Source organism: Poeciliopsis prolifica, unplaced genomic scaffold (assembly GCF_027474105.1).
Source record: "Poeciliopsis prolifica strain line A6 unplaced genomic scaffold, Auburn_PproV2 SCAFFOLD046, whole genome shotgun sequence".
Classification (NCBI taxonomy): Eukaryota; Metazoa; Chordata; class Actinopteri; order Cyprinodontiformes; family Poeciliidae; genus Poeciliopsis; species Poeciliopsis prolifica.
Genome location: NW_026562421.1, coordinates 2416611 through 2440154, shown reverse-complemented (window position 1 = coordinate 2440154; position 23544 = coordinate 2416611). Strand labels below are relative to the sequence as shown.

General features: G+C 37.4%; 1 protein-coding gene across 1 annotated transcript; it reads right to left on the bottom strand.

The window, feature by feature from the left end:
• Nucleotides 1–741: 741 nt before the first annotated feature.
• On the bottom strand, nt 742–23082 carry jph2 (junctophilin 2). The gene is made up of 6 exons (XM_055056794.1): nt 22380–23082; nt 17287–18100; nt 7211–7329; nt 4158–5146; nt 3189–3289; nt 742–1987 (listed from the first exon to the last, which is right to left on the bottom strand). The coding sequence occupies exons 1-5, from the start codon at nt 22756–22758 to the stop codon at nt 3209–3211; spliced, it is 2382 nt and encodes a 793-aa protein (XP_054912769.1). The 5' UTR covers nt 22759–23082; the 3' UTR covers nt 742–1987; nt 3189–3208.
• Between the last annotated feature and the right edge of the window lie 462 nt (nt 23083–23544).

Here is a 23544-nt window from a genome sequence, read left to right as displayed (position 1 = left end):
ATCTGCTTTGTATACAATTCAGTTTCTCGATAATTAAGTGATAATGAAATGGAAAAAATCCCATTATGAGTCTTTAAGTCAAAGTAAACACATAATCATGAGAATAATTTATATTGTGAAATAAAAGTTATAAGATGAAATACATTCTTGAATTTCAAATTTCAAAAGAATGAAAAAGAATATTTTTTAAGGTTGTGAGATACAATTTCATAATTATGAGATTAAAGCTTCAAGTTTCAAGTTTTTGCAATTAAATGGTAGTTGTAATTATGAATTTTCAGTTTATAAGTAATAGCTTTTAAAGTTATTATAACGCAATTAAAAGGTTGTTGAGAAAGTATTGGGTTACAAAGTTCTAACAATGAGCTAAAAAGTCAGAACTCTAAGTTTCAAAGGCATATTTTATGACTCTAAAAAAAAAGTTTTTGAGTCAGGAATGGTCTTCCATAGAAGACCTGCAGCCTAAAATAAGGTGATATCCAAAGTGGCCCCCGGGATGAACGGAGGGTGTCGCATGCTGGCAGCCAGTTCCTGTTTAAAAATACTTCAAACTGTTTTCACCAGACTTGGATTCATCATGTCTGAGTAACATGGTAAAAACAGACCTTCCTGCTTTACTAAGGCAAAAACAAAGCTTAACAATGTCCTGGAAAAAATGGGTTCTGGTGACACTTAACTCAGTTCTTCAAATAGCATTACATTTTCCTGCACACTCACTTACAAAAAACACCAGAGGAAAAATTGTGGAAGATTTTTGTTCTTTATTTTAATGCAAATACTTTTAGGCTTTTTCCTTCATCAACAACACCATCAAACTTAACGGCAGATCAGCTTCAGATACTTCTTCTCTGTAAGGCCCCGACCCCCCACACAAAGAAAGAGAAAATAAGTCTTTTCACTGTAAGACATGGAGTTAAGAATCATTCTGTTTTTTTAATCTAACTACAGTGAGGTAAATTAATTTAGGATTTGGGGTGGCTTAATTATTTTAGCTATAAATAAAAGGTAACAGCAGAATTCTGTGTAAGATGAAAAGGCGTACTCCCAAAAAATGTACAAAAGTACAGAAAATCACCTCCTGCTTCCAAACATTTGGCTCTAAAGCTGAATGCAACACAAAGTCGGGATCTAAAGAGACATATCGATCACTTTAAAACTCCTCCTGCAGGAATAACAATCTACAGATTCAGCACCTTTCTTAAAATATACAGTGATTGCTTTGGATAAATCTGAATGAAGACATCATTCCCCTTAGCTAATTAGCAGTGCATGGCTCCACAGGAACAAACAGGACAAAACATCAGCAGGGACTCTCAAATATCCTTATTTCTTCTATTTTTTTCCTTTCTTAATCTATTTTTATCTTCTTCCTACACAAAAAGCAGCAGAATAAAAACACACACATACAGTAAATCCCTGTAAAAAGAGAACATATGTGTTAGATGACTGACACAAACACACAGCGCTTTACCCGCTGCAGGCGTCAAAAAACACAGTTTTTCTGCACAAGGACGCTGCTGTGTCCGAGCAAATTCAAGGCAAACTGGAGTGAAAGTTCAGTCTGGATGAGTTTTCAACATTACTTCATCTGCAGTTACAAAACACAAACACATGTCGAGGCAACGTGTGATCTACTGATTCAGTGTCGTGAGGACCACTCGGTGTAAGGCAGATTAGCAGTAGGACAACCCATATTGCAAAATGACGGCAAACCTTGTGACACTCTGTGACAAAGTTGAATTCTGGAGGCCCACCCAGCTCCAAGACTTGCTCAACCATCTAATCACCAACTTTAACAGAACAGTCATATTCAGACGTTTCAGCTCTTCATTGTCCTTCAGTTTTCCCCTAAGCTCTGCAGAAGAAGAGCTTCACAGAACCAACGAAGAAGACTCCAGGAGGCTCCTGCCAGCAGTCAGTGGTGTCTCTGATCTCTGGTCCATGAGGTGGAGGAGCAACGCCATCACAGTCCAACGCCACCTGCCACCTGCAGCAGTTACAAAACGCAATTAAACTTAAAGAAGGAATTGTCCGGTGGTAACTAAGCAGATTAGAAGCTGTTTCCAATACAAATGGCGCAAATCTTTTCATAAATTAGAAATTAAATTCAAATCATACGTGAATAAGTTTGTTTATGTGACAAATCAATAAATATTGTGGCAGTGACAGACAAAAACAGTTATACGTGATTACATTCATAACTCAGTCATGATCTCATCAGCAATCAGAGGAGACGTCTGCATCTTATTCATACTTGGGAGCAGCTACATATGCAAAGTTTTGGGAAAACAGTCACCTGCAAATTTACTGCAGAGCTTTGCATTCAGCACAATCAAAAGATGCACCTTTCATGAACTCTGCATTGCTGTGAGAGCTCTGGTGGAAGCAGCTTCCATTGCCTGAAAAAAATTAAACCAAACCATCTTCCTCCTACTACTTCCTGTAATCTTCTTCATCATTTTCGCCAGTAGTCACGTGACTCGTGATGTGATGAAAGTGTTTCCATTGAGTTTTGGGAAATACATCTATTTTGGTTGAAAAACTACATCATCCTCGTGAAAAAAACATTTTATAGAAAAAGTTTGCATAATTATATGGTTAATGGAAACACAGTTAGAAATTGGCATATAAAATATGCTGGGACAAGTATAGTGGCCTCAGGTCCTGCAGATGGTTTTAGCATTTAATTGACTTGGAGATGCTTGTCAAGAATTGGTTTTCATGGACTAATACAAACCACTGGGTTATATTTTGTAACTGTCTATCAGGAGTTCCTCTATATAATATGGTGCAAGACAAATTGAGTTGTTAAGACCCCCTAAGGCAGGGGTTTCCAAACTTTTTGATCTCATCCACTTCCATATTTGGAACTAAATAGGATAATTATCCAATAGTTTTCAAAGTGTGAACAGTCTGAATGGTCATGTATTATCCACCTTTTACGTCATTAACGAGAAACATGCATCGTAATTCTGCGCCAGAAGAAGCCAGATGCGGTGAGTCTGAATGTAAACAATGGCTGAAAATTATTATTCTGAAAATAGTAGACAGTATTGTTAGGAAATTGCAATAAAACAGAGTAGAAATTGTAAATATTATTGTTGTTAATGAATGTGTCACAAACTCAATTTTTGCTGCATAATCATTAACAAATCCTTTTTACTCAAATGTCAGGTTATATTTATCACCTGATATTGTGGGAAACATCTCATGACAAAATGTGAACGAAGAGTATGGCCAGGCCGATGTTTAGCAGGATCACCATACACACCATGATGGTGTTTGGGCCCTGGAAAGGAAGGAGAAGAGCAATGATCACAGTGTATTCACTGAATAGAAACTGTAAGGGAACAATGACTCCATATTTATTCCACAGTTTTCACATCATGTCTAATTACTGGCTGGCTGATTAGGAATTACCAGAGTACGGTAGACGCAGTTGGTAAACAAATCCCTTAATAATTAATGTAAAGAATTATCCATGAAACTATATATTTATACTTGCTGGTTTAGTTTTTGGTGATCTTATAAAGCTTTGGAAAGAGTCAAATGACTCAGAGTTATGCTAAAAAGTTAATAACACGAAACAAGACGCAAAGACTTTACACAAAAATATATGATGAAATCGAAATATTTTTAAATTACCCCAAACTCCCTCAACTCAATATTTACACTTGCACAGGAAAATGGCTGCAAACAGATGTGCATTTTTACAACAGTGGATCTTTGAAAAGCAAAAGTGGAGCCTCCTGCACAACCAACAAGAATGCAGCAAGTGGTTTCTGGATGGTAAGTCAACAACAAAACACTTTTCTTCTCCAGCAGCCATTGTACAGTGCATACAGCAGTAAAACCAGCTGACCAAGTGTGCTGGAACTCTATTTGGGCTGCTAGTTCATGGGCTGGGATTTGTTGGGGTTGCTAGGTAATGGTGCAATGCCTGCTGATTTGTGACATTACATTAGGAAATTTTTTGAAATTGATCTTTTTTTTGACACCTGAAAACTTTAACTTACTGCCAAAAATCAGCTGGATGTTTATTAAATCGCTTGAGCTGTTTGCAGAAGCAGTCGAGACCCAAATGGAAATACAAAACATGCTAATTGTTAATACTGCATAACAAATCCATTTTATGTCATGTATCTTCACCATCTCACCTCCAGATCTGAAGACTCTGCTGTTTTTCTCGACACCAGGCTCTTTACGGGTGGCTTGGCAATTATGGCTTTGGGTTCTGCCGGCTTTGAAACTGTTTTAGGTTCATGATTAGCAGCAGCTTTTGGAGGCGGAGCAGGACTTGGTTGTCGTTTTGGAGACGGAGACGGAGACGGACTCAGTTGTCGTTTTGGAGATGGAGACGGACTCAGTTGTCGTTTTGGAGATGGAGCTGGACTCTGTTGCCGTTTTGGTAATGGTCTTGTCTCTGCTCTGCTGCCCGGCCTGCTTCCCTCCCTGGATGGCCTTTTCTTCTCAGAGGTAGAAGGTGGCCGCTCCTGGACAGAGGGAGCTCTTTCAGTTTTTATCTCAGGGACTTTGGGTTCAGGGGTCACAGCTTTTGGAGGCCCGCTGGCAGCTGGAACAGGAGCTTCTTCTTCTTCTTCATCTGGAGAGATGAGGCTATTCATTTCTGGAGCATAAGTGGCTGGAGGGACATCTGCAGGTTTTACCTCAGAGTCAAATTTCTGAAGTGGTTTAATTTCCAAATCGGATCCCTGCTCAATCTTGTTACTCAGACGACTCGGGGTGCGTGAAGGTTGACGGCTGGAAGCCGTTCCCTCCTCAGGTTCAGCAGCTGTCACTGAAGGAGTGGTGGCTCGACTACCTGGTGCACTGCTGGGCTTAAGGCCACCCTTAATGGAACTTCCTTTCATGGATTTGTCTTCATTCCAGCCTCTTGGACCAAGGAGTTTGGGGTCCTCCTTGTTGATTATGGCCGGACTCGGGGAGGGAGTTCGGGCCGGGGACGAGCCGGGCATGAGGCTGGCCAGTTCATTCAGAATCGGACTCTCTGGTGGAGTAGGCAGGGGCTCTTCATCAGCCTGCAGAGGCTCCTCTTCTGCTAGCAAAGGCTCATGCATTTCGGTGTCTTGGTTCTCCGGGTCTTCTGCAGCCTCCAGCAAAACCCTCTTTTTCAGATACTCAGGGCCTAAAAATTAAAAATAGTCAAAAGTTTCAATTCAATTTATCCACAAATAAAATTAGATCATATTATTAAAATGAAGGGCAACACTAGCTGAAATTTGTAACAATAATCTATTGTTATCAAAGCGACCACCTTTTGCATTGTAGATTATTTTGCTTGCACATAACAACACTTTCCCATCTGTCCTATACTCATGCAGACCATACACCCCTAATTTCACTAACTTTCACACTTGACATGAATAATATGGATATTAATTTTTGGTTTTGTTGAACAAATTTATATATCAGAACTCCAATATAACTCCCTTTTTTTGTGACCTTTGAGCCAGGTCATAGTTGGGGGCTTGTCCGGGATTTGAATCCAGGAGCTCTGCAGGTTAGGGCTGGACGGTTTGTTGAGGGTATCTATGTTTGAGTATTATAATGTGTAAAATTGACTGTGTATACTACCATTTTAAAGTATTACAGGTGTTAATTTAGGCATTAATTGATATGACCATCCTAAACTCTAAAATGGATTCTCCTCTGAGCTTTCCTGTGTGTCTTGTCTGTTCAGTAGCCACCTCTGATGTTTGTTTTTTGGTTATACCTGGACCAAACATCCAGACATTGTAACACTACTGACAACTAATCAAACCTATCAACTTTTAGTTTACTTAAGGACATTGCTTTCTTAATATACTACCAACTTGTCCTGTCATGTTTTAAAAAGTGTAGCCCTAAATCTTCTCCAAACAAATAAATAAAAATGGTCTAAAGACAAAATGATTTAAACTTTATGGGCAACAATGTAAGTTCCTGAAAGTAATTAAGTCTGTTAAAAAATTTTATTAAAGCAATGTTGAATACTTTACTGACATCAACCTTCCTTATTTTTACATTTGAGTTCAAAATCACTGAAAGTGTTAAAGCCAAAAAGGTTTCCTCTGACCTTTGTAGTAGTTCATTTGCATTAAAAATATGCATCCTTCTATTTTCAGAACTGGTAAGTAACATCAGAAGGCTGGATACCTTTTTCTGTCTTTGTCTATTTGTGTCTTATTAAGCTTACTGCTGAAAGAGAAAAGCAAGGGCCTCTGAAGAGGCTCTTTACTTTTGTATCAACGTGTGTGTCGAAAAGCCTGTGCTGAAACTGATACAATCCCCAGGACTGAATAAGATGATCCTTTTTTTAGACATTCAGTTCTGCTCGCCTTGTGGTGGGCCAATGCACAGAGATTCAACAGCATACGCTCTGAGATCAGGGGGCAAAGTATTAAGCAAATTTTGCATATCATAGACAGAGTACTATATATGCATCTCACAACACTGCACCATCTTTGGTTACTAAAATGTTGATTTAGCACAAGGTTAAGAAAGTATTTAATAACCATATCTTTGCTAAAATTTATGTTTGCACCAATTTTTTCCTGAAGATGTTCTTAATTTATTATAACAAAATGTCTCCACCACCTTCAGTTAGCTTTACGATCTCAACCACCAGATACATACATCATTTGTTAGCAATAAGGATGATTAGAGTCAATTCAAAAATTATAGTGAGATGCAGTTTGCGTGTCTGACATCTGCAACATAATATCTTGTCAAATGTTGAATACTAGCAATGTTTAGTCATTGCAGTATTGCTCACTAATTTTAGAATGACAGTTGCAATTCAATACATTGTGCAGTTCTAATATTGTACTATTGTCATAGTCAGAGCTGCACAATATTAGTCCAGAACAATATATTAAATTGTTGCTCTATTGTTAAAAAATTTTATTAAAAAGCTAACCACCTTATTATTCATCTATTAATTTGCATATTTTGTTAGACATGAATGGAGTAAGTATTTAATGCAATACTTTACTTTACTCTGACAAACCTAATAAAGTTAAGTGCAACCCACTGCATTAAGAAATCACTTAATTAGGAAGCAAAACAACTAATCAGCATGTATGTGTGCAACATTAATAGAAACACAAAATACTTCCAGCTGTTCCATAATCTGCAGATTGAGGCTTGTATTAAGACAAAACATGAAATCATATTATGCCCTGTTACTGAAGAGTTGCTGTCCACTGACCTGGCTGATAGAAAGAAGGCGACAGCTCTTTGGCAACCAGTCTGGCAATGCTGGATTCACTGTTGGAGGCCTGGGCGGCCTGTTCAGCGCCGTCTGACTTGCCCTTTGCATGGGATGTCCTGAAGTCAAGAGATGCAATACAAGTCGTGAATCACTGACAACAACAGTCCATCACACCTTCCTTTTTTAGACTGCGTCAACAGAATACAATGTTGGCAAATTGTCATGTGTAACAGTACTATTTGTTATAATGAACATCAACAATGCACACCATCATTTGAGGTCATGAACCAAGACGTTAATAATATCTATATGCATAAATCCGTATGGTTACAGCCAGTGCACCTAGATTAGTTTACCGTCAGAGAAAAGGCAGTGGTGCATAAAAGATAAAGTCCAGATAATTGTAGAAAATGTTTAATTAACTCTCGACAATAAAGGAAAAAAGCAATTTTGATTGACTATACCCAAATATAGACATTCAAATTATGTAGCAATGAAGAAAATGTAAAACTATGATTAAATCTTACAATGACAGTCTTCTTCAAAAGAGACATTATCATTGTCTATAGTTCTGGGATTAAATGAGAACGCAACGACTTCATGTTTTTACAAACTTTAGGTAACGTCAATATGATGTCACAAAAAATGTAACAACTAATGCATTAAAAACCAATAATGTCTTGTTATTAGTTTTAAGCTCAGAAAGACCACTGGTTGTTGGTAGGTCATCAATACCTTTGAGTTTGTGCAAGACAGCAAATTGTTCATAAAAGCAAACTGGATATGTGTTATGAATTCAAAATCAATTGGAAAGCCCCCTCTGACCCTGCAAACGAGGGGGCTTTCCAATTGATCCTTCTCCAACCTTGACATCAAATTCTGACATGCTCACTGCTTATAAAGAGCTTAATGAAAGTTACAAAAATAAACTGTTTATTCACTTCTGATGGTGTGTGTCTCAGTCAATCAGTCACACAAATAGCACAGTACAACTTCTGTTAGGGAATATGTTGAAATGGTGAATGTAGAAAATACATAGAACTATGTTGTGTTTAGTTAAAACTAATAATGCTGCATTCAGTTTACTTGAGAAGCTGAAACTCCAGATTTTGAAATGACAACACACCCTTAACTAGTGTCTGGTTACAAGTTAGAAAACCAAAAAGATGTGAAACATAAAGTAAGGCCCAGGAGAGGTTGACCTGACCTTTGTCAACCCATCTGAATTACATGATAAGATTGTTAGCAAGACTCTGTAGAACCTAAATGCACAAGGAAGTAATTCTGTAATTTGATTTAGATGTATTGCAATTTGGACACATTCAAAAGTTGCATGTTAAACTTGAACTCAAGAGTTGGAATTGACACTCATGTCTTAGACTTAATGAGTCCTTATTGAAAAATTCAAAAATTGATGTGAGGCATGATTATTTGGACCTTCAGAGATTGGTAAGGTACCACTGCTCAGACACTCATTGTTCTGACCTACAGAGACAGATGAGGTAGCAATGCCCGCAGCCTTAGACTGCGGGCATTTAGACACGCCAAGCTTCATGATGCATGTTCCACAGGATCTTGGAGACAGATGAGGACTTGGGGTTGGAACCCTTACAGAGAGCATCATTGCTGGGAAGCTCTGACTCGTCATCAAGACTATCAATGATCTTTAAGTTGAAGACTGAAGATGCAATGACACTCAAATCCTCAGAGTGAGACAGTCGAAAACTGACAAGGTGCTGGCATTTCAGTTAAAGTTGCATGCTGTCATCCAGCAAATTTTGACCCTGGTAGGTTTTGTTTTTTGTGAAATAGCTTGGTTTCTATGTGTAAAACAAAAACACTAGTTAGGTTTGGAAAAGTGTATTTTAAAAAATCATTGATTTGTTTTAAAGCACTTGGCAAACTTTTTTTTTTTTTTAAAAAAAGGACATTTCAATCAAAAGGCTAATGATTTTGACTTCAACTGTACATTGTGTTACACTGAATCATCCAAAAACAAACAACGATTCAGGATATCAGATCTTGTCCTAAAATTTCTGAATGGCCCAAAATTTCTAAATGTCTTTGAAATAATGAGGAAAACTTTCATACAGCTGCAGTTTGTGTGTTAAGGTTCAAAGTTTTCCATCAACAATCTGGAGAGATATTTCTGTCTTTACCAACTGACAGACTTCTCTGATAATCAATGCAGCTGCTGCTGCTGTTTGTCTCGTAGTAACTGGGAGAATAACTGAATGTGATTAGTCTGAAGACACTTGGCATACTGTAACTTAATACCAATCTGAATTTAGCTCCCTGCTCCAGTTTTAGACCCAGTGGAGAAGGTGCTTCCCAGTGGAATAATTAGAAAGTGCCCTGATTGACTTGGATGATCTCCACCTTTCTGAAAACTCATTGTTTAAATATATTTACACCAGTAAGTACAAATTAAATCCAAACATGTTTTAGGTTATGTTTATTTAGATCCCAGCAGCTCTTCCTGCTGTTCCTAACCAGGATTTCTTACAATTGTAATATCACATATTTTGATTTCAGTTAAAGCTATAAATGGCCATAAATTACTTGTTTTTGCCTGACAAGATCTTTATCAACAGTTTACTTTTAGGCTGCGTAATCAGGATTCTAGCATAACTAAAACACTTTTCTCTGGAGAATTGTTAGAGTTTGTTTACTTGTTTTGAATATGGTCCAGTAATTGTTATTTTATTCCATAAGTCTGCTATAAGCATTTTGAAACCAATTTTGATGCAGTCAGAAAATTTAACTATTTGAGGTGAAGTTGAAGAATTTGAGGATTTTCTATTTCACCAACACCACTGAAAGCGAAACAGTCCAACATGACGCTAACACCATCATTTTTTACAGTGTACGTAAACCCTCACCTTCACTCCTCCAAACTTTTTTTTCCAGCTAGATATCTTTAAAATTAATAAAGCAGACTAATATTAATCTTTCACAGTAACTACAACCTTGTTTAAGGTCACTGCCCTCTGCTTAAAAGCTGCAACAGTACCAGGAAACCTCCAATCCAGTCAACTAAACCTACTTCTGTATCAAGCAGTGACTGGATGAGAGGAAGGATACAGACACAGTGAAGACACACTCGCAATTTAGAGAGACAAACTAACCAGAGAGAATCCATGAATGCATTTGGAGAACATGCAAACTCCATACAGAAAGATGCCAGGCTGGGATTCAAACTCAGGACTGTCTTGCTGGAAGGCGACAATGTTTCCATGTAAATGAGCATTACATCTATCAAAACCAGTGATCAAATAAAGAGTCTGAATTACAGCACAACACTGTTGAAGGCAACAAAAAGACTTTAGTGACCACAAATTGCAGATAACTTACACATACGGTGATGCTGGTTGTGCAGTGCCTATGAAACATTCATCACCTCGAGTTTTACTATTTTTATTCTTTTAGAAATCAATCATGTTTAAAGAATCCATTTTTATTTTGGATAAAATAATTGCAAAAAAACTCCTTTAATATCAAAGTGAAAACTGATTTCTACAAAAATAATGACAAATAAAAATATTTAACATGATGTCAATAAAAAGACATTATTGTCTCTGTGATGAGACATTTAACCAAAACTGGTCATTTACAGCTCAGGCTGTTATGCAGCACCTAAAAAACTGAAGGTTTCACACTTTCTACTTCTTTTTCAAATCAATTGTGATTTTAAAAGAGTCTGTAAATAATTACAGAAAAAACAGTCAAACTGAATTCCACAAAATAATGATTAAAACGATATTGCATAATTATTCTATCCTTTAAAATTGATTGACCTAATTCAACAGAGGTCCAGCTAATTGGTGCAAGCAGAGTCACAATGATTGGATTGAAGATTATCTGAGTCCAGTGGACTGGATCAGACAATATTTTGTTTGAACTGTAAACTGTAAAACAAACCAGTTCCACCTGCACAAAAACCAACGCTGTGAACGTGTCCCAGAGTTTATATAAACATGCTTCGATATCGGTTAATTTCATGGCCGAATAGATTTTTTTTAAATTTATTTTCCAGATTCTGCAGCTGCTCAGCAAAATATATTCACAATTATTGCTTTCATGAACCATTCATCCAAACACTTTAATATGAATATACTGAAGTGTCGGCAAAGAATGCCAACTGGAATTATAGATCAACAGGAGCAAGTGTTAATGTGACTCTTAATTCTGCGTGCTGACAGTTTTATTAAACTAATTAAAATAGGACTCATACATTTAAATTATGAAGAAAAACGCAGTGGATTAAATCGGACTGAATAAGTTTCTAGCAGTTCTTTGAATGCACATCAACGTTCCTGATAAGAGGGAACTTAGCTCCAAGTTTCCAAAAATGTATTAGTAGAGATAAATTCAACCCATTTAAATGCTCCATAAAGTCTTATTTAAATGTGAGCGAACAGTTGGCACAGCAGCTGAACTTGATCAGCTGAACTATTTTAAATCTTCAGTTGCTTGAAGTCTGAGTATTTGACAGATGTACAAACTCTGGTTCGCACATGTTTAGCGAGCGCAAATAGTTTTGTGAATTCGCCCCTGTGTATCTTATTTACAGTAATCATACAGTACTTTATATCTGTATGATTAAAGTACTCACACACTGACTCTTTGAAGGCTTTCTTTTCAACATATGATGATGTGATTGAGCAGGTATCTTTTTTTTTATGCTGAGATGGTAAGAGATCTCAGAAGCTTAATGCACGCGGCAAAAAAAAATCTTAGCAGGTATTTTTGTCTCATTTCTAGCTCTAATGTTTTAGTTTGGTCTTATTTCAAAAGCACAAACATAATGAGTAAATTACAAAATCTTGTTTTAGGTCAACAATTCTTGAACAGTGATAAAAAAATATTAGTTCCTATGCCAGTTTTATTCACTTTTCACAAAAAATGCCTTGTTGTAAATTAAATATTAAGGAATTGTTTATTTAAAACAAGCTTCTATAGCTTGCTGAAAATATACTTATCAGTTAGTTTACATTTATTTCAAGTGTACAGATATGTTTTCATTAGAAATTGGACCAAAAATACTTGGTAATTTTTGGTAATTTTTCACCAAACATTAGTGAAAATAACTAAGATTTTCAGTCAGAAAACAAAAGTCTTTTTTTCTGTTTTTACTTTCCGCAGCAGTTAACCTGTCCTAAAACCAGCTGATGTCAGATATTTTCTCAATCTCTGGCATGTGCTGTTAGATTTTTCTGGATGCAATTGTTCAGCTGCACTGCAAAAAAACATCGTCTTACCAAGTGCATATATCTTAATACACTTGAAATGAGACGAAACTTACTTACAAATAACTTTTCAGTAAGATATAGAAGCTTGTTTTGAGTTGATAGACCCTACTCTTGATGAAAAAGTTACTTGTAAGTTAGTGTTGTCTTACTGCAAGATATTTGCAATGAAACTAGACCTAAATGCTGGGTAATCCTGTGTTTTTGCAGTGTGCAGTGTGTGAAAATAAAGATTTTTTTGTCAGGAAAGTACAAAAGTTAATTTTGCTTTGTCTTTTTTCTGTTCTTCCTTTGAGCAGCAGCCTTCCTGTCCGAAAACCAGATGGTGGCGACATATTTTCTCAATCTGGCATGGGCCGCAAGAGATTGCTGGATGTTAACGTTCAGCTGCACTGCAAAAACATATAGTCTTACCAAGTTTCTATCTTAGTATACTTGAAAGGAGAAAAAAACTAACTCACAAGTAACTTTTCAGCAAGATATATAAGCTTTGTTTTAAGTTAATAATTCCTAATATTGATGAAAAAGTTACTTGTAAATTACTTTTGTCTTATTTCAAGATAATTGCAATTGAAACTAAACCAAAATACTTGGTAAGATTTGGTGTTTTTGCAGTGTGTGTGAAGTGAAGTTAAATCCATTTGCTAAAATGAGCTTTCAGCTATATTTAATACTGTCTAGTTACCTTTTCCTCCTCAACAATAGCTACATTTTCCATTTTGAACATTGTTTACAAAAGACGACTGTGCAAACAGCTTGTATCAGCAGAACAGAGTGTAATCCAAGCCCGACTACTAAAGCAAGGTGCGGTACATGTATACGCCACCCCTTTATACCGAAGCACTTGCTTATGAGCTGTGCCATATTTTTATCTGCAGAACCATTTGACACCACTGCTGACGCAAGGCGAGCCGGGTCTTTAACTGTCGCCGCCTAGCAGAGCAGCCGAGGCTCCCAGAGGCGGACACACAGATCAGACCGTCGACAGCAAGTCCCAATCAATAGAGAGGAACTCTGAGCAACCGCGCAAACAAAAAGAAGAGTCACTGCGCTTCTACAAAGAAAAAAACAAACGTGCGTGTCTGTGTGCAGGCAGGGAAGATGGGGTCAGACAGCAGCAGGGGAAGAGGGATAATCAGCTGTTGCATTCCCTTGTGATTGTGATACAGCAAGAGTGTGCCTGTCCATATTTAGTCAGAGGCCCGTCTGTGACCGCGCAGCCTCGGTGTGCGTCATTTACACCCCGTCCTGCCACACAGGCCCAGCTGCCAGCCAAACGCAACAAAAAAAACAGAGAGAGAACAATGTCCAAAGAGTGTCTGAATACCAGCAAACACTTTAACCAACTGGACCTGAAGAGGCCCGGTGTGGCATTCCATGAACCACACTGCTGCTTGTATTTTTAAACCCTCCACTTCTCTGCCAAAGGATCATAGCATGAGAAAACCGCTGCCAGGAACAGATGTGTCATCTCTCCGCTGCTTATATAATAAAGCTTAATGCTCAATGCTGCTCGCCACTTAGTAACTGTGGTAACAGAAGTACTCTGATATACTACTGCTTCCCAAAACGTTCACACCACCATGTTAAAGAGTTACTTTTACGGAGGAAATTTAAATTATTGTTGCGTCGTTCTAAAAGTAAATGCAAGAGATTTGAATAAACAAAAAGTCCTGTCAAGGGCACTATTTAATTACTATTCAATTTTTACTTATTAGTTAAAATTCCTGTTTCACATTGAAGCAATAACAGAGTTGCACTAAAGTTGGAATTTAAAACTAAGAAACCGGAAACTTCCTCACCAAAATCCAATATGGCTGCCTTACATCTGAAACATAAGATAAAAAAACAGCAACTTTTTCTTTTTTGATTATTTCTTATCTCTTAAAAATTTTCAGACAGTCTTTTAATGAACGTGATACTTGTATTGCTAATAGCAGTTAGCCTGCTAATAGCAGTTAGCCTGGTCCAAGTTAACTGCTAAACTCGAGTCAAAATCGGGTTTTATTTCATTTTCAAACTATTCACTAAATCAGTATCATGTTGTCGTCACACCATAAAACATTGAAGGTTTTATGGAGGCCATTTTATCTTGTCGTGTTGTTTTTTCGTTTTCAACTGTCATTTTCTAACCGCCCATTGTCCCCCTGGCAACCACCTTCAGATTAAAAGTACATAAAAAAAACTTTAAGCTTTATTAGAAAAATACTGCAGCATGTTTTGTGCTTAAAGAAAGAGGATTTGTCGACAGTAAATTTATATATATGTTGCTGAAAAATTACTTGTAAGTTAGTTTTTGTCTTAATTAAAGTATTTTTGTTTATAGTTTATTGTGCAAATAAGTTATATTTGCACAATAAACTATAGACAAAAATACTTGATTAGATTTTGTGTTTTCACATGTGTAATCTGAATTAATAAAACCAGAAAATAATCTTCCTTTAAAGTTATGAGGTTAATACTGTATCTACGAGTATTGAATGAGAAGCGACAAACCATTTCTATTCCTAACTGGTGCAATCTGGAGATTATCCAATTCCTTTAAGATAGGAGCAACGGTAGATAGCCAACACAATGAATCTATTATCAATGCATGCATTTGATAAAATCTGTTCATTATTTTCCAGCAGTTTGAACATTGCTGGTTGTTTTCGAAGCCAACTGAGATATTTCGAACTCAATCCTGCATAAATCCTCATGCGCATGCTGTAGGTGCACCTAACGCACAGACAAAAACAATAACTCATGTTTAGTGGTTATCTGTGCAGTGCGATATTTAGATTTGTGTCTGCAGAAAGTCTGCAGAGCATCAGCGAAGTGTCCGCCCGCTGTAAACACTGAGCTTACTTTGGGTTCTGAAGATGATCGTGGACAGGAATACCAGCACCTTGTACGGTCAAAGACAAACTGCATGTTGAACAAAACATCACCCTGATTTGTGGGATTTTTATTTGGGAAGAGGTGCAACTAAATGTAACGACCACTGCAGTGGATTTTTATAGTTTATTCTGTTCCATTAAAATAACAAGTAAAAAATAATGAAACCAAAAGCTACACACTTATGGAAATAATGAAAAGTTTTCTCCCTTATGTATTTATGTGCTGATCAATTTTTTAATTGGCAGTGCTGACGGGCGTTCGATAAGGAGTCCATGCCCAGATCTGACCTGTAAATTGATCAAGTGAAAACACTCTGACATTTCTTCAACCACAAGAGATTAAAAAGTCACCATAAAATGCCAGAGAACATTTTGAATCTGGGCTTGGTCTGCTGTTTAACCAAACAACTCCAATGAGTTGTTATAAAAAGAGAAACCATTACTTCACCTCAGAGGATCTACCCTGAAGGCCAGAGGACTGAAAATAGACAGCTTACATGACAGATGGTTTGGATGAAAGAAGCCAGTATCCTCACAGAAAACCTGTTCGACATACTCGCTCTCTGATATACAGAGAGTTTTACGTTCTTCTGTTTTGCAACTGGCAGCATCACTACCAAAATGCCAAAACGACGCGAGTCGGACCTCGTTTTGTTACATTAATGGGTCCTAAAACCTGTCTGCTACAGAAATAAATATCAAGATTCAGAGCAAAGCTTTTGCAATTAGTAATAAATTTCATTATAAATTAAAAAGAATTTGATCATTTCCATTTGAATGCTTTGTTTTTCTTTCATTTCAAATAGAGACTGGATGACAAAGGCTTCCCTCCAGTCCATCGGTCTCCACTGACGCATAAATTCTTGCATTAGTTATTTACATGGTTTTGAAGCATGAGAGTCTAATTAGTAGTAGCAAACCAAAAAAATGGCAGTTGAGTTATTTAAATGGAGTATTTTTGTTGCTCATTTGCAATATTTGTTTACAAAAGCTCTAACTGGCGGTTTTGCCTGTGTTCACTGTCTGAAACCAATGAATAATACAACTTAAAGGACAATTTTATTTAATCTAATCTGTTTTATTTAGGTTTTCGTTTTGGTTGTTTTTTTTTTAATTATTATTACTATTGTTATTTATTTTAGATAATTAAAATGTTTTCCAGTTCCAATGACCTACTATGCTTCTTTTAACTGGTTGGATAGGTCTATGGGCTGTACAAAACACCTTCCTTGCATTTATTTTTTTTAACCTAAAGTCTTAATATAACCAGATTTTATTTCTGCCTATTTTAGGGACTTTGGTCCCTTTAGATCCTTATAAACTGCTGCTGGTCACGCCCTCCAACTCAATCTTTATAATCACACATGAAAATGGCTGCAAACAGATGTGCAATTATACATCCGTATATCTTTGAAAAGTAGAAGTGGAGCCTCCTACACAACCAAAAAGAATACAGCAATTGGTTTCTGGCTGGTAAGTGAACAACAAAACACTTGTCTTTTCCAAGTGGTTTTACCATTTACAATGGTAAAACCAGCTGACCAAACATGCTGGAGCTCTGCTTGAGTTGTTAGGTGATGCACTGGGGTTGCTAGGTAATGGTGCAGCCCACGTCAATGGCTGCTTAACATTCAGTAGGTTTTTGAAACGACTCACTTTCTGTTGCTTTAAGAGTTCTTTAAACGTTAAAGTTTATCAATAATATTATTGTTTATCGTAACCACTTTTTGGGACGATTTATTATTAAAAATTACTTACAGTGACAAACCTATCTAGAATTCAGTGGCTGGTTTTTCTGAAGATATTTTCAAAATCCATTTATTCCTCAAACCATTTAGCTGAATAAATAAATAAATAAATAACAACCCATCTTGACTCATAATACCAGAAAAAAAAAACTACATTGACATAAAGTGGAGCAGAAAGGTGTCTCTGGTATCCTTACCTAGAAGCAGCAATCTCTGCCTTCTGTTTGGCGATGGCTGCCGCTCTCTGCGCTCCCTCAACCGCCCGCTCCACCTTCTGCTTGATCTTGGTTCCCTTGAGCTGGATCACCCTCTTCTTCATGGCCTTCACTAGCATGTTGTTCATGTACTTGCCCTCCTCCTTCCCTCCCTCGGCAAATGTGGTGCAGCCATACCCGTGTCTCTGGTTGTTGAGCCACTCGCCCTCGTACTTCAGGCCGCTGGATCTCTCGCTTATCCCGTATCCTGAGCGCTTGTCGTTCTTCCACTCACCCATGTAAACCTCTGTGGTGGTAGCGTCAATGTCAGCCTCCACTGGGGGAAAGTCCTCTGCTCCGGCCAGGCTCTCATCCCCACTGATGGTGGAGTTTGTGTCGCTGGCATTGGAACTCAGAGCAGACTCTGTCCTCAGGAAGCTGATCTTGCTCTTCTGGCTGGAGAGTGATGTGCTTGACTCGGATTTCTTCAGCTTACCCAGCAGGGAACCTCTTCGGAACAGGCCCTTCTTCTTGGGCTTCACTGCCTCCGGATCCACCTGGAGGGTGAGAGCGAAGCCTCCGCGGGATGGTCCCAGCTGGGTGGGGGTGGCGACAGGCGTCTCTTCTCCCGACGCATTGGTGGTGGTGATGACCGGGACATCCTGCTGTAGAACGGTGCCGTTGCTGTGCTCACTGCGAAGTGAAGTTAACGAAGTACGAAGAGGGGAACGCACAACTGCTGCCATGCCATAGGGTACGCTTTGCCGAACACCATAGCCATGGCGCATCCCACCAGTGAACTGACCCTGGTAGGTACCTGAAAATGAACCAAACCATATAAGATAGAATCTGCTCTATTAAGCAAAACTATTCCTCGGTCTAGAACAACATGGTAGTACTTATAGGAAACTCTCCTTTCCTGTGCTTTAAATGGCAGGCTATTCTTTGCTGGGGTTGCTCAGTGACAGGTTGATCCTACGCTGGGGGCCGTGCCTGCTATCCGCAGCGTGACGTTACATTCCAGAGGCTTTTGAAACGGGTCATTTTCCAGACACCACAAAACATGAATTTACTACCAAAAACTAGGTGGGTGGTTTTCTGAAGCATTTGAAACCAAAATGGACGTACAAAAAGATTTAAAATTGTGAACTTTGCATAATAGAAGCTTTCAATATGACAGATAAGGGGTATTTTTGGAATCTGAAATTGATACAGAAAGAGAATATGATCAGAGACTGATCGTAAACTGCCAATTTAATGTATTGTAAGATGCATTAAATTTGATTAGATTAAATGCATTTAATTAAAGCATGAAATGCTTTAATTGTAAGTATTTAATGATTACATCTAGCACTGTAAACTGCCAACAAACCGTGTTTGCTAATTGTAAACAATTTTTACAATTGCTTACAAATGAAAAACAATTGCATAGTTGGCCTGTTTCTTGAAGACCAGAGTCATGAATTTTTTCATTATCTTTGCAGGGTGAATCTTTGCAGCAGTACAAACACCGGCGTCCTATACTAGACAATGATAGCTGAAACACTGAATGGCAGTGACCTGTTTTAAAACAAACTGGAGGGGAAAGGTCAGACAGAGTCCCAACCATGCTATGCATGTGTTGAACATTTTTGTATTGTTATTTATAGATGTGTAATAAATGGACTGAATATATATAACAATTTTTTTAGTCATACTGACAACTCAACGTACTTCACACTAGAGCCACATTCACCCAGTCAAACTTCGAAATGTGCAGATATTTATATACCAGCAGAAAAACTTGGGCTTAAGTGACTCGCCTAAATGACTCATTAACATGTATGAGGAAGCTGGAATATTTAGAAAACACTTGTTCAATTTGATCAATATTTTTCTCAAAATTAATTTGTATTGTTAGCATGTTAGCATGCTCTATCTGTGAACCTTAGCGAGATACTGACAGACAATATTAACATGCACCAGGGTCAAATTTTTGTGACAGCTGAGGTGCCATAGTTGGCTTTTCTTACGATAAACATAATGTTTCTAGACCAAAACCAGAAGCATCTTTAATTAACTCAATGGTTTGATTATGAAAAGTTAGTTCTTCCAAGTTGGTGAAATCTAAATGGGTAAAGTTAGATTTTCTTAGATTTGCTTAAAGTTTATATAACAAAACAATAAGCACATTTAATTGACTTTAGTTAACTTTTATTAATATTTGTAACCAAAATTATTACAATGAATATTTCCCAACGGTTATTAAATGTTAGCTCTGTCCAGCTGGTCAAAGCTACACTATCAAAGCTAGTCTTGTGCCGGTAAGGCCAAAAGGTCACTGAGTGGCTGTGCTATTAATAAATCCTGAGATCTGGTGCTGTCACATCCCCCACCACAGCTTCCAGTGGACCAGGTTGGAACCTGATGAGTCAGGGAAATGCTTTTATTGTACCTTGAATATTTTTAATTTTAAGCATGCACATGTCTATTAGCTGTGTTCATGAATAAAAAAACTGCGAAGGTGTTATAAATATAAATGTTTGGGAAAGTAATTATTGTTTAACTTCATGCCAATATTCACTAGTTAATGTGGATTTCTGAAGGGAAATGTGAACTTTGTAATGATAACAAATTTTCCATTTATTTACCTTCACCAATTCAAAATAAACAATGTGATGCAAAACATGATGCCATGTTGACCTACACAGCAGCATGACTCCATTATCCATCATAATCTATCTTTGTATCTATATTTTTTAAAAATTGAATATCCATTTATTCTTGCTCTTGATGTCTTTATAGTAATGAATGAAAACATTTTGTGAGTTTCATTCCCACCATGCTCAGACTTCTGCTTGACTGACAGCAGCAGGGTGGTGTTTTCTTCCGGTTACACTCACATCAGGAGATCATTGGAGATGGACTCGTTCTTACACACTCACTTCCTTCCATATCTCTAGAAAGAATCTGGGTGCACACTAATGATAATTATAATTTGGCTGCTGGTTTGATCTGATCTGAATGATATTCACCTTTGGTGAAGATTCAGAAACAAATCAAAATTTAAAGCAGAACATCATAGAGACAAACAGAGTGCTGCATTTCCTTCACTGCTAATCAACTTTTACCAGAGAATGAAGGTAAATGACTTTTCTGCAGAAATGAGGCAGTGAAAAGAGTAGTTTCCTCATAATCTGAAGGTTATGGGCTTGATTCCAATTGTCACATATTGATTCAAACTGACTAATTAATGCCTAAGTTGACAACTATTGATATGTTTGAATGTGTGTCTCTGTAAGAGTGACTGGTTTAAAAGTGCTTTCAGAAACTGTTCAGATCATGATTTACAAAATGAACCTAATCATTGATCTGTTAAATTTTTTTTATTAATTTATTGCAAATTAATGTAAAATATTTCTTACATGATACATATGAGTAATAAAGGAATAGTGAGAAACTTTCTTTGATTTTAAGTTGTTACTTATAGTTTTACTCACTATATGCCATGAGTAAAACCATTACAACATTGTCATATTTACACAAAAATATTAAACAAAAATGTTTAATTTAATTTCTTTTATGTTTACAGAAAAGCAACACTACTGTTCAGTGACATAACGCTGGAAACTGTGATTATAATAATATTATTGATAATCTTTTATTGTTTATTTTATAAACTTGTGAAAAAATAAAAATTAAAGAACTACTAAATTTGGTAGTTATTTTTTACTTTTATAAATTGTCACTTTTCCTTTATAGAAGAGCATAAGAAGCTTCTATAATCTGGTTAATTATCTGGGCTATTTAATTTTAACTTCATAAGTTTCTCTACAAATAAACTTTCCTTTGAAGTATTATTGACCTCTATGTGTTTTCTGTGACCAGACGTGTTTCTTTTCTGTAAACAAGGAAAACATTACAGGAGTCTTGGTGCAGCCAGCTGACCAGCAGTGTGCAACAAAACCTGGTATATTAACATTGCAGTTCTAGTTTGTACAACATCAGCTTATTAAACTGTATAGACAATATGAAAAAAAGGTTTTGGTTTTGAAACTGTAACAGTTTCCAAATTTGAGTATACTTTCATACTAAGCATGTGTATTTTTACTTTTAAAATCTTAAATTAAATATTACTTTTGCACACCTACTTTTTTCTTAAAACATTTTTAAAGAGTCAGAATAGGATTGTAAAGCCTCGGTCTTATATAATTTAGGATTAGACCTCATGATAGACACAAATGATATTCCAATACCATGATAGACTGTAGAACAGGAAGATAAAATAATGTGAACTGACTTTCACTTTGGTACCAGGTCCAGGTCTAGTATGCTCCAGCTCATTCCAGATGACATCAAACTGTTTCTGGGTCAAAACGCTACGTCATTCCTGCTCTGGGTTCTGATTCTTTACCACATTTATCTATTTTTTTAGTGAATTGTATAAATTATTACATAGTTATAAATAAATGTAACTATTCAGAGTATGTATTTCCAATTTTATATTCAAATTATTCTATAAATAAATATTAATTAAGGACTTATGTACTTATTGAGTTTTGTCACTTTAGGCCTTCCAGACATTTTGGATTGAGACACTTTAAGGCATATTTCATGACTTTCTCCTCCATCTGCATGTATTTCTGTCCTGGCAATCTGTCGTGGTTCTTGTTCAAAGTATTCTATTAATAAATATTAATTATGGAGTTACTTACATATTTACTTTTGTCATGTTTGGCCTTCCGTACATTTACATTCTGGAAACCTTTAAGGCATAGTTCATGATTCTCACCTCCATCTCTGTATGTTTTTGTGCCTTATCCAACCTGAAGCCTGTCATTCTTATTCAAAGTATTTTTTTAAATAAAGGGCTTATTTACACACCGAATTATGTCATTACATTTACCGTACATTTAGGGACTCATGGACATTTTTATGCTTATTTCATGACTCTCACCTATGTCTATGTATTTCTCTGTCCCATATCTATCAGTTATTCTTATTCCAAGTATTTTATTACTAATTATTAATTAAGGACTTATTTATTTAAGTCACTTCAGGCCTTCCGTACATTTAAGAACTTCAGAAAACTTTTAAGTCTTATTTATGACTCTCACCTCCATCTGCGTATGTTTCCGTCCCGTACCCATCCTGAAGCCCGTTGTTCCAGGTTCCTTCGTACTTGGCTCCGCTGCCCACGCTGACCCGGACCCCGTATCTCCCTTTGAAGCCGTGAGTCCATTCCCCTCGGTAAATCCAGTGTCCCTTGGTTTCCACTCCCAGTCCGTGGCGCTTACCCTGCGACCAGTAGCCTTCGTAGGTGTTCCCGCTGGGCCAGGTGTAGACCCCCACCACCTCGAAGCCGTAGTTCCAGGAGCCCGAGTACTCGCCCTGGCCCTTGGGTCCGGTGCAGATGCCGTGGCCGTGGGCTTTGCCCCCCTCCCAGCCTCCACAGTAAGCCCCGCCATCATCAAACTCGAAGCGACCTCCACTCATCCCGAAGCGCAAAATGAAAACTGAAAGACGGCTCTGGGTTTTCCCTTTCCTTTTACCTGCCCGAAGTTCCTGACGTGGATTTCACCTGACATGCAGCTGCGAGATAAACTTTACTGGGTTTCCTCTGTTGCGATCTCCATTTGAGTTCTTGTTATTCTAAATCAAGCATCGTTCCTGAAACATCGTTCTTTGTGTGTTGCGGATTTATTAGAGCGAATTGTGAATAAAATGTGGATGTGCGTGCTGAAAAGCCAGAGATCTTACATGGCTTTCTCAGGTGGCATTTCCCCCCCTGTCCCTGCCACCCAGCTACCTCCTGACAGCCGCCGCGGTTGGACACACTTCAGCAAACCTAACAAGGCGACCAATCCACAAACACACACACCCTTCCAAAAATACAACCCAATCCTTAACTCCGCTGCATGCCTGCAAGGAGCCACGCCAGAGTCTTCCCCTTCGGGACAGAAGTAGCTGCATGCCTTTCAGGTCTCTGCTGTCCAACTCCACACTTTTTTAAAAAACATTTTACGCAGGTATACAAAAAAAAGTTGAGCACAAAGATCTCCACATCTGCACATAAATCCAACCATGCGTTTTCTATAATTATTTGATTCAAGTCAAGAGGGCTTTTAATAGTAAGACAACGTTTATTCTATGGAACCGGAATTGTTTTTGCGCTTTAAAATACATTAATTACTATTTTTGATCTCTAAGTTGCATTAAAATCAATGTAACATTTGTAACATTATAGCAGCATTGTTTATCAATCGTATTGAATTTTCATTA

What these genes read in the sequence shown, in the direction of transcription:
- jph2 (XM_055056794.1), bottom strand. Translation starts at nt 22,758, where the DNA reads ATGAGTGGAGGTCGCTTCGAGTTTGATGATGGCGGGGCTTACTGTGGA. An exon ending in GGAAACATACGCAGATGGAG is followed by an intron (nt 18,101 to 22,379) that starts GTGAGAGTCATA and finishes GTTCATTTTCAG; the next exon opens with GTACCTACCAGGGTCAGTTC. An exon ending in GCCTTCTTTCTATCAGCCAG is followed by an intron (nt 5,147 to 7,210) that starts GTCAGTGGACAG and finishes TTTAATTTTTAG; the next exon opens with GCCCTGAGTATCTGAAAAAG.